The 16,181-nt window shown below is 33.0% G+C and overlaps 1 protein-coding gene across 8 annotated transcripts in view; it reads right to left on the minus strand.

The window, feature by feature from the left end:
* LOC129273213 (dedicator of cytokinesis protein 1-like) overlaps nucleotides 1-16,181 on the minus strand; it is an 85,726-nt gene that overhangs the window by 18,967 nt on the left and 50,578 nt on the right. For 4 of the 8 annotated variants that reach the window (XM_064107167.1, XM_064107164.1, XM_064107165.1 and 1 more), the window contains exons 25-43: nucleotides 15,857-15,958; nucleotides 15,398-15,591; nucleotides 14,642-14,821; nucleotides 13,584-13,794; nucleotides 12,994-13,079; nucleotides 12,287-12,443; nucleotides 11,783-11,914; nucleotides 11,088-11,201; nucleotides 10,662-10,751; nucleotides 9,720-9,824; nucleotides 9,178-9,319; nucleotides 8,749-8,830; nucleotides 8,256-8,340; nucleotides 7,766-7,852; nucleotides 6,328-6,504; nucleotides 5,847-5,930; nucleotides 4,936-5,067; nucleotides 4,037-4,209; nucleotides 2,200-2,253 (exon numbers count right to left, since the gene is read on the minus strand). In XM_064107167.1, the coding sequence (XP_063963237.1) occupies nucleotides 2,200-2,253; nucleotides 4,037-4,209; nucleotides 4,936-5,067; nucleotides 5,847-5,930; nucleotides 6,328-6,504; nucleotides 7,766-7,852; nucleotides 8,256-8,340; nucleotides 8,749-8,830; nucleotides 9,178-9,319; nucleotides 9,720-9,824; nucleotides 10,662-10,751; nucleotides 11,088-11,201; nucleotides 11,783-11,914; nucleotides 12,287-12,443; nucleotides 12,994-13,079; nucleotides 13,584-13,794; nucleotides 14,642-14,821; nucleotides 15,398-15,591; nucleotides 15,857-15,958 (2,387 nt within the window). The remainder of the gene's footprint in view (nucleotides 1-2,199; nucleotides 2,254-4,036; nucleotides 4,210-4,935; nucleotides 5,068-5,846; nucleotides 5,931-6,327; nucleotides 6,505-7,765; nucleotides 7,853-8,255; nucleotides 8,341-8,748; nucleotides 8,831-9,177; nucleotides 9,320-9,719; nucleotides 9,825-10,661; nucleotides 10,752-11,087; nucleotides 11,202-11,782; nucleotides 11,915-12,286; nucleotides 12,444-12,993; nucleotides 13,080-13,583; nucleotides 13,795-14,641; nucleotides 14,822-15,397; nucleotides 15,592-15,856; nucleotides 15,959-16,181) is intronic. The other 4 variants (XM_064107170.1, XM_064107168.1, XM_064107169.1 and 1 more) reach the window with 1 other exon arrangement.

Here is a 16,181-nt window from a genome sequence, read left to right on the forward strand (position 1 = left end):
TGTTCTTTAATATTTCCAGGATTCAAATAGATCAGTTTAAAAGAAACATGAAATATGAGACATCTTTTCAGATGAACCTATACTAAGATATAGGCCTTGTTTTCATCTTCATACTTATTGATGGGGTGAAATTTTATAAAGTATTTTGCTTAAAGCCTCAAACGGGATTGAATTCAGTAATTGGCAACATTGCCATTTCAGTTTGCCAAGTACATATCAAAATTCTGAAGAGAAGTTTTTAGTCAGAGCATTCAACTTCATTCTTGAATTACATTAAAACCTTGATAAAGCACTTTGGTTGTCTTTTTTTTATACCTAGCATCAAAATCAAATTCAAGCCTTAATTTTTGCACTGTCATTGCAAAAATAATGCACAATAAAGATGTCACACAAAACATACACTGCATTCAATATTACAAAGCCCTTACAAAATCTCTATCTGCCATTCAAAACCATTAAATCAATTAGATTTTTAAGTCTCAATGAGAGCTACTTCAAAAAATGACCAGGATGTCTCATATGATAAATTTTTAATTGTGAGGTGAAATAAGCAAATGCTGGGAATAAAGCACAAATTTGTAACATCTTTAAATGGGGACAATATGACTTTTCACACAATATCCTACACAAAATGTTTTTGCTTTGAATGCGACGTGGTATGTGAAAAGATATGGCAGCCAAACAAATCATTTCTCACACGTATATATCTAAAATTTGTTGGAAATATAACGCTATTTTTAAAAGCACTTGGGTTTATCTTGCAAGGAAGGTCATATACTTACGACAAAGATAATTGTCTTTTAAGCCATGGTTGGGAACTGAGATTGCTGATAAAAATTGTCAAAAAATAAATCCATCAATATCAAATTCTTAAATGAGTTAAAAAAGCTAAGTGAAATGCTGTACATCTCTGTACCTATCTCTGTCTCTCTCGTTCTTTTCCATCTTTTTAATAATCTCTGTGTTTCGCTATCATTCTATCTGTTTTTCTCTCTATCACAATTCGTCCACCCCTCTCTATTTAATTTAATTTTCACAATGATTCACATTTCATTTAAACATCCATTATAGAATGATATCATGCAAATATCATGATGAAGATAATAACTATGAGTTACTAAATGTTAGTATCCAAAAATTCATATTACAATACTGATAAATATTACTTCCATGTACATACAGACTATTGTAAAGGTAATTCTGATCAGATATAAATAATGAAACTTTCATAATAATGCAAATGGTATATGCATTCTGGTCAATAATGTGTATTGATGCCTAGGGTCTTGAAGAATACACAATAAACATCTTCAACAAGGGGTAATTTAGAATGATGAAGTTAATATCACTGCAAATCATGCAATAACAGGAATTATTGTATGTATTAATCTGTATGTATGGATGAATTTTAAAAAGATGCATAAATATCAAATGACATAAATGGGAATCGGTGATGCAGCCCAACACCAAAAAAAAGAGTTACTTTTCCATAAATCTTACAATAAATCAATTTCAACCTGGAGGCAGATTTTAACTACAAATATAAATGAATATAGCAGAAAAATACAATCAATAATCCACCCAATCTCATGGTGGTAACACAGTTCTCGATACTCAGAAAATTAATCTTTTAGGCAAATATCTATTTTTCAATAATCAATTCCAGTTCATTTCAGCATTAATATAAATTTTAATATTTTTAGCAAGAATTTCATTTACCCAGAAGATAGTTGTAAAAAGGCGGAAGACTATTACTTTGATTATTCACCAAATGATTTAAAATTTATAAGTAAATTAATTTGAGACCAAGTTTTAACACAAAGGTAAGGGGAGAGTAAAAAAAAAATTATTATGCTAAAGTTACATTTTTGCATTCATTGCTTTCAAACAGATCAAGGCACAAAAATAAAAGAAAAAAAATACAACTTCCAAGAACATTTCTACTATTTCAAATTAAAATAGAAATGAATAGATTTTGACTCAATTGAAAGTCAATCAGTTGTTGATAATTGTACCTCCAAGATAAACTGCTATAGATAGTAAAACCATAAACAGAAGTTGGTCCTACATGATGTGTATATAATGGCATCTTGTTAACATGACTCTAACAGCTGGTGAACTAGTAATGGGTAATACATGTGTGGTGAGAAGCATACTATATGTCCCTCTATCACTAATCATCTGGGAATAAATACTTACGACAGTGACCGATGTTTATTGGTCAGCTTCTGCGGAACACTTAGGTAGCTGTTACTATTCAAAAGAAACAATGCATGCATAACGGTTAAGGCTACCTAGCAAAGGTAACCGGTTTGTGAAAACCCCCCAAAATAACAAAAAAATCAATTTGCTTTCCTTGAAAAGTTAGAGCTTTTAAAAAACACACACATGCACTGTTAAACATTCCCTTTTTAATGGTTTCATTAGCATGTCTCTTAACACGATAAAAATATTATGGTTTTCATGAGATTCAAGTGTGTTATGCAGAACCAATCAGTCAATTTATATTCTCAAGAGATAAATATAATGCCAAATGCGAGCATATTTTTCATTTATTGGCAGGTATGTGTGCTTATTCTTTTACTTAGGAGCATATTGCTTGTTGCAGTGACTTTAATATTATTCTTTGATATACGTGTATATGAGTAAATTTGCCTCAGACTAAGTATAAATATTCAACGTAGGAACTTTTGTTTTCTTATAGAAAAGAGCTAGGGTTGAAATTATATTTGCATAAGAACATGCACAGGTGCCAAGAGGTGCAATTTAGCCTCAGTTTCTGAAGAAGAAGAGTAACAAAGAGTACACACTATCCATTGTTCCCTTGTGAATGAATACAAAGACATACAAAACATCAAATTAAAAATCCATGCAGCCAACTTTTCAATACTGTCAATAATTTAAGATGTCACAAATTGCTTCAAAAATCTAATACATACTGTACACAAGAGATCATGTTGTTTAGGCACCAATGTTTAATAAGGTACATATTCATCCAAAAAATAACTCCATTTATATTGGTTGATATGATTGCTATTTTCCTGACGTTTTCTGATAATTTTTGTTGATATGGTCATGAGCAATCCCCTTCTATCATTTGAGTTTAAGAACAATTTGTTCTTTTGACATGTTTACAAGATTTCAAATTTTTGAATGCTTTAGCTTTTATTTTGGAATAAATATTTCTATTGATTTCATCTTCTTTGCTCTACTGATTTACTTTCCTTAATCATTATGAATGACTTCACTGCATAATGTTATACAAAAATGATTTCATGAACTTTATAAGGTTGTACTGGCCTTCAACATTTAAGAATGATTTTAATCAGTCACATTTGAAGCTTATGAATGACTAACAATTTGTGACATCAGTAGATTGACAGTATACTAGTACACCATTTTAGGACACAGTGCTGTAACCAATAAAAAGGCCTTTCCTTTAAAAATCAAACTGTGGGTTATATATTTGTTTCTTCATGCAACATAAAAAAATTTAAAAAAATGTAGGATAAGTGCTTCATGCATAAATAAGCCAATAGAAACACAACATCATAGACAAATTGGACAAAATTTTACATAGCAGAGTCAACTCATAGGAGAGCAAAAGCGGAAACGGATTTGATTATGTACTTTCTACAACTTCATTACTGTAAAATTTACTGCAAGCATATCTGCGCAACCATATAACAAAAGGAATACAAATCAATAATTGCGATCACATGCAACTTTTTGTACATTGTTTGCCATATCTGTAAGAATGCCAATTAATTCTAAAATTGACTGTTTCTTAAATTATACAGGACCCAGAAAACAAGAAATAGGTATCGACAATACAATCAATCGTACCATTGATATGATTGGAAGGGTGTAGTGACGCATGTTACTATTGATCATAAAATTGAGCATTCTCTGTGTTACAGAGCTTATAGAGTGTAAAGCACCCTTTCCAAATGGTATTACTCTAGGACTTGGACAACATGTAGTCACTGCAGTTTATTCCCAAAATCCAAAGAAAATGACAAACATAACAACTCACTCTTTTTCTGGATTTGAGATGATACTACTACGAGAACCTTGTGTGTCCGAAGATGTTGATGATGTTGACATGGATGAAAGAGGGCGCCCCGAGTATGTCTGTCCTCTTGAGTGTCGTCTAGCAAAAGACTGGATTAACTTGTCGTTGGGTGTCAACGCAAAGTGCTCAATCAACTGAACAGAGAGAATCAAGAGAATATTGTCAGTATTTAGTGATACATTCATTTAGCATTATAAGGCAAAAAGAAGCCCTTTTCACAGTATTTGTACAAGATTTTAAAGGAAGTACATACTCTCTTGAAAGCAAATACAAGTCAGAAAATATTTTGAAAATATCAAACATGGACATACTGAAGCTTTTCCACATCATAAGTAACATTTTCATTACACCTTTAAAATGTAATAATGGCAGTGATATTACACTAAATTAGGATTTTGGGAGTATATAAAAGGACAAAAGTGAGAAAAAAATAATAATTTTGATATAACGAACAGCACAGGAAACCAGCTGAGTCAGAGGTTGATACGAGCATGATTTCAGTTCCTACCCCTAGCACATCTCCACATAAACTCACATGAACATATAAAAGAGGCCAACATTGATGCATAAAACTGATGAGCCTCAATACGAGTAACAGTTTCATAGTAACATATCTGCTCGAATAAAACTCTTTACAAACGTTTATGTGACAGGGAATGCTTATCCTGGTATTGCATCGTAATTTGCTCCACATCTTTTTTTAAAAACTGCTACACAGTCATCTGAGCAGCACATTTTAAAATAGGACTTTACAGAACGTAGTTGAGAGCTTTTCTCATATAACCAAAAAATGCCACTACTAATCTTATTTCCTGCCCAAACTATATAATTGAAATCTTTTAAAGATTATCCTTCCCTACCTTCTTGCCGTAACGCTCTTCAACGATCGATCTTCGTTTCTGAAACTGATCCTCCATCTTTCGTTGGAAGGGTCTTAGGTCCTCTGACATCTTGTTCCTGTGTAACGTCAACCCTAATTCCACCAGCGGGATCTATGCAGAAACACAAAATGCATGTATCAGTCATTCATTCATGAAGGATTTACCACATCTTAAATAGGCTTTAAATAACAGAATAAATCAAGTAATATCAAGCAAGAGTTTATTATGTGGCATCTGCAAAGAATAGTGAAAGGACAGAACGATATGTAGTGGCATTATATTTGTGAATTACATGACCAAATAAACCACAAACCTTTCACTGTTATAAACCATACAAAATAAATTGAAAATCAATAGATTTGCATTGATACACTTATTAAATCACAAGAATAAAAATCATGAAGCATTATGTAACAAATAATATATGGTGCATAAAAGAAAAGGGAGTCAATAGAACCAAATATTGTTGGTCTTGGCATGAGCCTTTCGCCAAGTCACATGTATAAAGTGTATGGTCCATGTCATGATCTTGGGTTTGATTTAAACTCTTAAAAGCTATGGACCGCCAATGCAGACACAAATCTCTAAAACAGCAGAGGTTCAGTTTATAAGCACATTTAAAGCTGAACTCAATCATTCATAACTGTCTGGAAATAATAATTTGAATAGTTTTCTACAACATTAAATCATTGGGAAAGACACAGTATACATAAAGAAACATACAATGTAATTTTTTTTTCACATTTTCAGCTTTGCATAAATTTAGCATAGAGTAAGACCATAACCTAAATTAAACTGGATTTCAGAATGTGGGCCAATGGCTTTAGGACTTAACTCAGTCCCAATTGCATACATTAGAGTATCCAACATAATTTAATCTGAATACTTACCTGCTCAGCAAAGAGCTCTTTGAGCCTTGATATATGAATGCTATCCTCAGGATGCTGTGCTACATAATCCTCAACACAGAATGCCTTGAAAAAACAACACAAGAATACATTTCTAAAATTTGGGGTATTACATAGTGCATTTGTTAAAATCATATAAAATTTACATTAGGTTTCTTCGTTTTTCTCTCTTATTTTTCTCAGTTGCTAATATATAGCATTTATCAATGAATCTTAAATCTTAAATCGGGATCTTGCATGATGATCCCTCCTTAATCCCATCCTACAAGAATTGTGATATGTATGATATTCCTTGTGTAAATATAACTATTTCACTAGTATAACATGTGCATGTGGTTAGGCTGCACTTCCTACATACGATATAATGCAATTCCAATGCAAACTGAAGGAGAGCCAGACATCATTTCAAACATTGTTAAGAACGTAAAGATAAACATCATTAATCTGAGGACAGCATTCTCACCCTTTCATACATGACCGGTCCACCCATGACGGCCGAGTCGATGACACCGTTGAGCTGGAGACTCAGGGGATTGATGGGAAGGTTCTGATCTTCTTCATGCTGGATGATTAGCGCCCTCAGCTTACGATTCACGTCTTCCATGTTCTCAATGGCATTCTGGATCGGACTCAATTCTTCCTGTTAATGCAATATATTGTATATATAAGTGTACAAAATAATAATAATAATTTAAGATTTATATAGCGCACATGTCTGTGGATAATGGCACTCAGGGCGCACAATGAACAACTTTTTCAATCCAGAAAATGAAATCACTAAATACTTAAAATAGAAAAAAAAATTACAAGAAAAATTACACTATCAGTTTAAGTTGGAAATCAAAGTAACAAGTAAATAATAAATAATATGGAGCTTTTATATAGCGCTTAATACAATGCAGTTTCTAAGAACTTAAAGTAATCCCACAACAGTTAAGCAAATGCTTGCTTCATAAGGTGAGTCTTTAATTTGTTGTGGAAGAGTTCTGGTGACTTGCAAGTCTTGATGTGCGATGGGAGTGAATTCCACAAATGGGGGCCTGCAACATAAAAAGATCTGTCACCTCAGCACCTCTTCACTCTTCAGTTGGTAGAGCATAAGTTTCATAAACAGCGCATTGATGTTGATTTCCTGAACCACTGAAAGATTACCGGGCATCATACTTGTAAAGACTGTCACTGTATTAAAAATAACGAAGGTCTCCGTTATCCCCTACCCACCCCCCCCCTTCCCCAAGAAAAAAATCACTGCCAAACCTATGTTTTCATTAGCTTGTTATTGTTATCAGTATCATTATTATATATTGGCAAAATAAACTAGTATACAAATAATGAATGTTTATGAGTGCAAAGGACAAAATACTTCATGAGGTAAAAGATGAAAAGATCCTACGCCTGGATCATTTTTTAAATCTTTCACCGAATGAAGGAACATTCATTATTTGGTTTATATGACACTTTATTAATAAATTTCATATGACACAGATTGTTTTCATATAAAATTTATTTATTTTGATGCAAAATAATTATGATCATGCAGTGCGAGATCGTTCTGTTGATTGATTTACTTGTGATGCCTGCAGTCTCGGTGCGCGCCTGCAATGGACAGAATCGTATGGATCCAAACATGCACAGACGATGATGTCATTGTAAAACGGTTCGAATGATTGATATCAAACAACCAATCAAATGCCAAGGATCTATCTAGGTGTCATATAAAACCATTTCTTTCACAGAAATTCTTGTGATATCTGATCTGATCTTTGACCTAATGAAATTTATCCAATATTTCACATTCCAGAATGCACTAGGAAAGACTTCTGTTTTTGACCATATCAAATCAGATCATTCTGACTACAATAATTAAGTGCACAGTAGTAGGATTGAATGGGTTAACTCACCGTACATGATTCTACCACCTCAAACCATCTGAGATTGCCAGGTAGCTTATACTCTGTTGAGAAATGTGTCCTCTCTATCCACATAGTCTGTTCAAACAAAATTAAAGGATTACAAACATACACAAAGGAAAGTTTACATGACTACCTAAACTATAAAAAATATATGAGAATGAATGAAACGTGAATGAAAACAGGCAAATAGGATTTTAACTGTTCACAGCTGATGACTTTATTGGTGATTCAATTAAGTATGAATATCTGACCCCTAGATTTTCAACTTTACTGAAATGATTTATCACTGGGTATCCTTTTGTTTTCATAAAAGATTGTATGATCTCAAATCATCATGGCTTGAGCAGTTTGTGATGTATAGCGAATAAGGAGAAAAATTGGGGCGAGACATTCAAATTTTCATGAAATTCCAACAGGAATTATCGAAAATGTATTTGCAATTTTCTGTGAGATCTACACAGGCATGATGAGTACTCACCTTGAACTCATTCTCTCTGTCTTTCTGTTCTTTATGGAACGGTCTAGAGTAGGTGAACTTCTGTACTTCATTCACTGAGTAGTAGCTGAAAGATAATGGACAGAATACACCATGAAGTCACACAAAAATACTACCAATGCCAAATAATGCAGATAATGACATTATAAAATCTCCCCACTAAGCAAAATAAAGCCACATCACACAATGGTGAGAAGTTAACAATGCTCAACAGCCCAAAAATGTCAAATCCGACATGGTAAGAATCAATGCCTTGACAACGAGTAGCCTGGTCTCGACATGCAAAAAGTGGAGAGAAATTGATTTTTTTTAATAAAAAGTAATATTATCTATTGCGCAAGAGTGCAGCCTCCATCGTCAATGTAATTTTATAAAATATTTCAATCACAATTCGCAATTTTCTTCATCGTCATCGTCAACACCATCACCACCACCACCACCATCACCATCATCATTTTCATTCATATTAGCTAACCTGAGAATCTGTTCACTGATGTTCTTTCCTCTGAATTCCTTCTTGGTATCTCGTTTGGGTTGCACAGGTACGATTTGAAGAACTAACGTACAATTGCATTAAGGAACATACACAACAGTTGAACTTTTCTGTGACATGGTTAAACAAAGACATATAACCAACTTCATACGAATTAGGGGCTCATACACTTTTGATGCCTAATGAGTCATTGATTTCAGTATTAATGAAGAAAAATTGCAATCTAAAGAGGGGTTCCAAATCATAGGCTTTTTGTTGAAAAGAGTCTGATTACCATACATTATGATGCTTTCAAATATATATATATGCAACTTGATAAAAAATTATTTCAATATTCTAGGATTCAGAAACTAATACAGGTTTTTAGTCTTGATATCATTTTAAAAAAAAAGCATGACAAAAAAAGGATACTTTGGCCTTTATTTTCAAAGAGCTCCTTGTCAGGGGGTGTGGTCTTGTTAAGGAGGGTTGCACTCGGATACAGCTGTTGTTGCCTAGCAACAAAGTCTGCTAATCTCTCATACTCCTTCCCCCTGTAGATGAACACTCGATTCTGAAAAAAGAAAGATATTGTATTGATTTACGAATAATAGTGGTCCTAATGAATGACCGACCTGACAAATAGTGATGTGTTGGTCTCATTTGCCTGTCCTGTTATTCATTCAGCCACATATTATGGATAGCAGTCATTATATATAATAGTTCTTGCATAAAAGTGCCCTTATGAACTGCAACTCTAATAAATCTTGATATATGCATCTATCTCCAACCAGGGAACATCCATCTTGCTCTAGTTCCAAATCAATCTTTAATCCAGAAACATGTTTAAAAGGAAAAGTTTAGCAATGAAAGATAATACCCCCATGTTGCCAATTTGAGGAATAAAAGCTGATCAAGTGAGGCTACATAGAATCAATTGAACTAAATGGAATGTCAAATTTGAATAAACTAACCTTGAGGAATGCTGGGAAGGCTTGGCCTATGTACCAGACCTTGAAGTACTCTGGTGACGGTCTCGGAACCTTCATGATGTTATCATACAGGTTAGCCTGCCGCCTCTGATTATAAAAAAAAGTATAAACAATGTTAAGAAGTTAAATATTTTTCCCTATGGTTTAGATGGTGGCAAAGACTAGTTCCAGATCTTGGAGAAACACAGATAAGATTAGGGAAACAGATGCTTCTCTCTCTCTCTCTATTACTAGTATTCAGAAGTCTAAGTTGAATGGTCAGAAAAAGAAAGTAAAAATGTTAATAATCATCTTTCAAGAAACATCACTCGTGTTGATATTTTATGAGGTTAGATTGTTTTTAGACAAGTTTGCTATCTGGGTTGTAAATATAACAAAATTAGGTATAACAGACTATACAATTGTGCTCATCTATTATTCAGTTCATCTAAATTTCTATCTATACAATGTTCACATCTAAAACAAGAAGAGCAGAGGATATGAATATTTCCATCTCATACTGATAGTATACATATAGCTCCATGAACAGGAATTTTCCCTCTCTTCCAATACAATCATACATCCAGTTTAAATTATTTCTAAATTTTCATCAAACTCCAACAACTCAATGAGCGATTGGTGAAACTTCCAAAACGAAGCACATATTTGGTGCATGTTTTGAATAAAATGTGACTTGGACTTTATACAATTTTTTTGACATTCATGTCCTTTCCAAAACATTTGTGCATCCAATGAAAAATGTGACTTGGACTTTATACAATTTTTTTGACATTCACGTCCTTTCCAAAACATTTGTGCATCCAATGAAAAATGTGACTTGGACTTCATACAATTTTTTTTGACATTCACATCCTTTCCAAAACATTTGTGCATCCAATGAAAACTGTCATGAATTCAAACAGCGAATCCACAATACAAACTTACCAGTATTTCACTCATCTGAACATAGTCAAACGTTTCCCTCTCGTATTGATTGCATAACTCCTTGCACAGGGCAATTCCCCTCTCCCACATCTAAAAGAAAGAACAAATATAACTAATTTACTTCACGAACTGTGCCCATTTTCATTGCATCAATATCATTTGATTTTTAAAGTGTTTAAAGGACAAAAATAATTGAAATATCAAATCTGGCAACATGATAGAAATGCCTTGAATACTGTATCTCCATAAAAACTTGCAAAAAAAATGAAACTTTCCCTTCGCATATTCTCTTTATGTCAGGAATTTAAACTTTTAAAATGAAAGACAAAAAAATATAACTCTATGTTGCCAATTTGATAAATTAAAATTGATGAAATAATAAATTAATGTGAATTGAATATCAAAATGACAGGCATACCAACTGACCTTGCCCTTATCAAAGAATTCAATGATGTCATAGTAGAGTACTTCCTTGAGTTGTCTATCGGTCATCGCCTCCGGGTACTTGTCACTTGATGTCAGCAACGGTGAGTCTGACCACTGGACATTCAAATAAATAAATATTTCATTCATTTTTTATTGAACTATCCATCAAAAGTCATACGGAAATTATATTTTTAAGATGCAAAGTTGAAATCAGTGAGGATCAATTACAAAAAAGGCTACATGATATGACAGGGTGAAAACAATTTCAAGGGAAAAATAAATTAGATAGAAATGTTGAAGCAATTCAAGCTTCTCTTTGTATAGTTTTAATATCAATATTATCATACCTATGCTTTTAACACTGTAACCTTACAAACCAACCCCTATCATCCCATTCAAATAAATATCTTCTCTTTATTTCCATTTTTTTTTCATTCAAAATGAAAGACTAGCTTTCTGTTGGTTTGACTCTACAGCAGGTAGATGTTTGATGTGCAGTTTTCTAAGTCAAATCATTTTTAAATCAAACTACTTGATTTCCCACTCTATCAATAACAAAAGTTGAAAGAGAGAAAAAAAAAGAGTAGAAAATCCATATTTTTTTTTTGAAACAGAAATCAGAAATAGCAATCCTTTGAAAGTTTGCTTTTGCCCGATTAGTCATGGGCCGTGCAGCCACTGACTGAGCACTATACCTTGAGTCTGTCTGCTTGTAGCTGAAGCGTGAATCCAGCCTCTGTGTAGTTATCACATTCCAGATGTAGATCACAGAGTTTATAGAGGTATCTAGTATACATATCCTGTCTATCCATGTCCTTGTAGAAGTTCTGTATCAAACAATGAAAAGAAGGTACATACCTGTGTTTACCTTGGTGTAACAGGATGGCTATGTCTGCACAACTAAGATTTAATTTAGAATTAAATATAAATTTCTTTAAAATTCCTAGAAAGTTTCATTGCATGAAATCAGCAGTTTATGTTTGTCATAGCTTTCTTAAATTGCATCTGATTTCAATTTTCAGCAACTTCAGTTTTCATCTTTTGATCCAAATCAACTTTTTGTTAGGGTTAACTTCCATCTTAATAGTGATAATTTCTATGCAATGAGTCAACGTTTATCTTAATACGATAATACCATCACACAAGTCCTCAAGAAAAGTTATTATTATCAAGATGTCAAAAGATGAGATTTAACTTACCAATAGATTGACGATACAGCTCATTCTATTCTCCTTGTTGTCTGTATGTATGATAGCCCGGTAGTCCAGTAGTCTGTCCAGCAGTTTGGTTACCAGGTTCACAAAGTGTACTCCACTTTGATTTAAGTACTGATGCTTCCCACAGAAATCACACAGGCTGTATAGCAAAAAAAAAAAATCATCTTTAGAGTAATAGTTTCATTTGGCTACCCATAATAAACCCACAGATTTAGACAATAGTTTGAAAATTTGGAATATAGGTCATTGACTTAGTTTGTGTTTCATTTGTGAATGATACTCCAGCTGTAGAAGAGAGACTGCATGAGTTTTGAAAGCAATATGAAAGTAAAGTCGATGAGGTAGTATTTTTTATTTAGTATTTGTTCTGGATTTCAAATATGTATTTCATACTTGTACTTGTATTCTTGTATCTAAGTAGTATCCTATCTCTTACATGTCATCATATCAATATTATGCTGTATTTTATCATTGCTACATTGTTATAACTTTGTAATTTATCACATACTTGAAGAAAAAAAAAAAGTTTATCCACTGTGAATATAAATACCACAAGATAAGCCAACTAAATGAAGGGACCAAATATACATAATTCAACTTTTCCCACTTTACAAGAGCAACTTTTATCTTCTGCTCTCATTCTGAGAAATGAATAGAAAAGGGCTTTGCATGAGAGAATAAAAACTTACATTTCTTTGAAGAGATCCTTGAATTGTTCATCTCCTCGTCCACCTTCTACTAGAGCGTCTAGCTGACCAATGATCTCTCGTTCAAACTGTAAGAGGAAGAGAAGGAATGAGGAGTAAGACATCGAAAGCTTAGCAAGCGATCAAAACTAGTGTCTAGTATTCTTCTCATGAAAGCCAACTTCTGCTTCTGTGAAATTTGTGTTCTATTTAATGAAATATTCTAAATTTTTGCATTTTTTCAATTTCTTGTATATTAGACAGGACACAAGGGTGAGTTGTCTGGAAAATTCTTAATATCTTGCTGAAATTCAATTACTTTAGAGCAAAATCATCATAGTATCCTAGAATTTGTAATTGATAACAATCTTTATGGAAAAGGGTCTTGTTCTCCCATGCGACCATCACACTAAACTTCCTCCCAACCTTTCATTTGAAAAAAAAAGGTAAATTTTGCTTTAAAATGGTATTTAAAAAAGGTAGCATTTCTCTATGAAAGTGCAGAAATCAATTTTGGAAAAATATCTCAGAATGGTCAAAATTCAAAATTCTATTAATTAAATTTGTTAAATAGTTGAGAGGTTTTCACTCACCATCTTGAAGTTATTCTTGATGCTGAACTCACAGTTGATCATATCAAAGAAGATAGGGATGGTAGCCTTCCGTAGCTCCACCTCAGGTACTAGGGCAACCTCTAGGAATGGACCAATCAAACCTGGGATGAACTTGATCTTGTTCTTGCCTAGATAGTTCCACATTGTACGGATTATCTCAAATGAGACCTCTCTCCTCATGTCACCATACCTGAAGAGTGGAGGAATGAATGAACATTTATACCCATAAGAATCAAGATAATACACTGCATAAAGCTCATCATATGCCAAATGCCAAAGTGTACCAGGGCCCCGTCTTACAAAGAGTTGCGATTGATCCGATCAATCACAACTATGGACGGCCAGCAACGTCAACATCTTAAATGCAAATTTGTTAAAGATATTTGCTAGATAATTATGATGTACATTCATACATTCCTCATTCTCTTGAAGATTCAGTTTGATTTTCTTTGTTTACTAAGGACACTGTGCATATTTCCTGAGGAAAAATTATGACGTTGATGGATTTCCATATAATTGAGATTGATCTGATCAGTTGTAACTCTTTGTAAGACGGGCCCCGGTTTTGGACATAGTTTAATGCTTTCAAACAAGAAAAATCTTCCTTTGGGGTCTTGACGAAATGCAGAAGCACGACGATTGGAATAATGATTGAAGATGGTAAGCAACTTTGTACCAGATCCAAAATAAAGTAATAGAATTTTATAAGCATATCAGTCAGTTACTCATCAAGAGGATGTTGAGATAAGAGCACCACCATTATTTCTACACCAAACTTGAAATATTTTTTTATTAGACTGAAGGTATTGTAATATATAACATTTACTTAATGATAAGCGTAACTAAAACAATCATAAACAAGGAATGATCTATTAATAAATACATATAAATTATGAATAAATCAATGAATTAACATAAGATAATCAAACATCAGCCATAGATATCAATAGATGATTTGATTTTAACAATTAATAATTACCATTTTATATGATGGATTATCATGAAACATTTAAAACTAATAAAATGAGAGTACTTACTTGTCAATGATGTTGTTCCGTTTTGTCTGTAGTAGATTCTCAAGCTGCAAAGAATCCTGAGTAACGAAAGCAACAGCTAGATGAAAGAAGTTATTCCAAAGCTGGAACTCAAAGTCCTCAATGCGAACAAAGGAGCGATGAAGAACCCGGGCAAACTGCTTCATCGCAAGAAGAATTACACTGAAAGACAATGAAGAGATTACACTTAATACATTAACACTTTGGTAACACTTTCATTGGACAAAAGAAAAATTAAAACAAATGCTTGACATTTACACCCACATAACTGGATTTATGAGATGGGGAACTTTTCTATTAACACTTCTATATCATTATATCATTAACATACTTCATTGTTGAGGATTCATATGTAATTTATCCTATTCATTATCAATCCATTTAATAAACATTTCACTTGAACTGTAGCCAGGAGCCAACCCTATATAAAGCTCTTTTGCTTTTTAGACTGTCTACAGTAATCCTAAATAATTACTTTCTAAGTATCTTTAACCAAAATTTTATTGAAATAAATCAATAAATGAAATGAAATGAGATAACACCAAGACCAAAAAAGGAGATCAGGCTTGAAATTACTTTACAAGAGAAGGAAATTAATTGGCCCAGACCAAATTCATCATAAATTCCACATTTTGATCAATACAAAGGTAAATTTATAGAGTGCAGAAACTATCTAAGAAAAGAATATATTCTGCTGTGCTATTTATAGCACATATTATGAATCAGAGCCCAGTTTACCTGTTGAGCTGTAAGATCATCATAGACCAGTCATTGGGGAAGACGTTTTTAGAGACAAGGTCTTTGAAGACTAGGAATATCTCCATGAGGAAGTCTGTCAGATCTGTCCTGGTTGGGAACTGATTGATGTATTCCTGATAATGAATATCACTCATCTGTCTCAGGAGACTTACCATACAAGCAACATACTTGCCCTGGGAAAAAAATGGTTTGTATTATTCAAATTATCAGAAAGAGACATTTCTTGTAATCATTTCTAAAATTATCTTTAAAAAAATCAATAACATAATAGCACATAATTGCTTTTCAATATCACAATAATTCAATATCAATGGAATAGCCCTACGACTGATCTAAATAAGAGCCTTGAGATGATAAGTACCTATAATCTGGATCCAACATTCACAAATATTTCAAGAAGTTGAATTAATATCTTCAAGCAAAATGATGTATACTTACAATGAGACCAAGGTCTTGCTCTAGGTACATGTAGATGACAGCTTGAATAACGGTCCTCAATAATGCATGCATCACTTCTGCTGTGTCACCATGGGTACATTTCTACAAAATAGTACAGAAAAGAATGAAATATTGTAAATACTCTATATAATCAGAAAGGAAAGATTAATAAGCCACCATCCACACTTCACTTACAATCTATTTTCAATAAAGAGATTGTAAAGAAACACATGTTAAAATAAAATGGTGTTAATTTGGTATATAAAATGATCAACATTGCATTAAATCTGATATGATTGCTCACAACATATAGCTCAGAGATAAA

This window comes from Lytechinus pictus, chromosome 12, assembly GCF_037042905.1.
Source record: "Lytechinus pictus isolate F3 Inbred chromosome 12, Lp3.0, whole genome shotgun sequence".
Taxonomy (NCBI): Eukaryota; Metazoa; Echinodermata; class Echinoidea; order Temnopleuroida; family Toxopneustidae; genus Lytechinus; species Lytechinus pictus.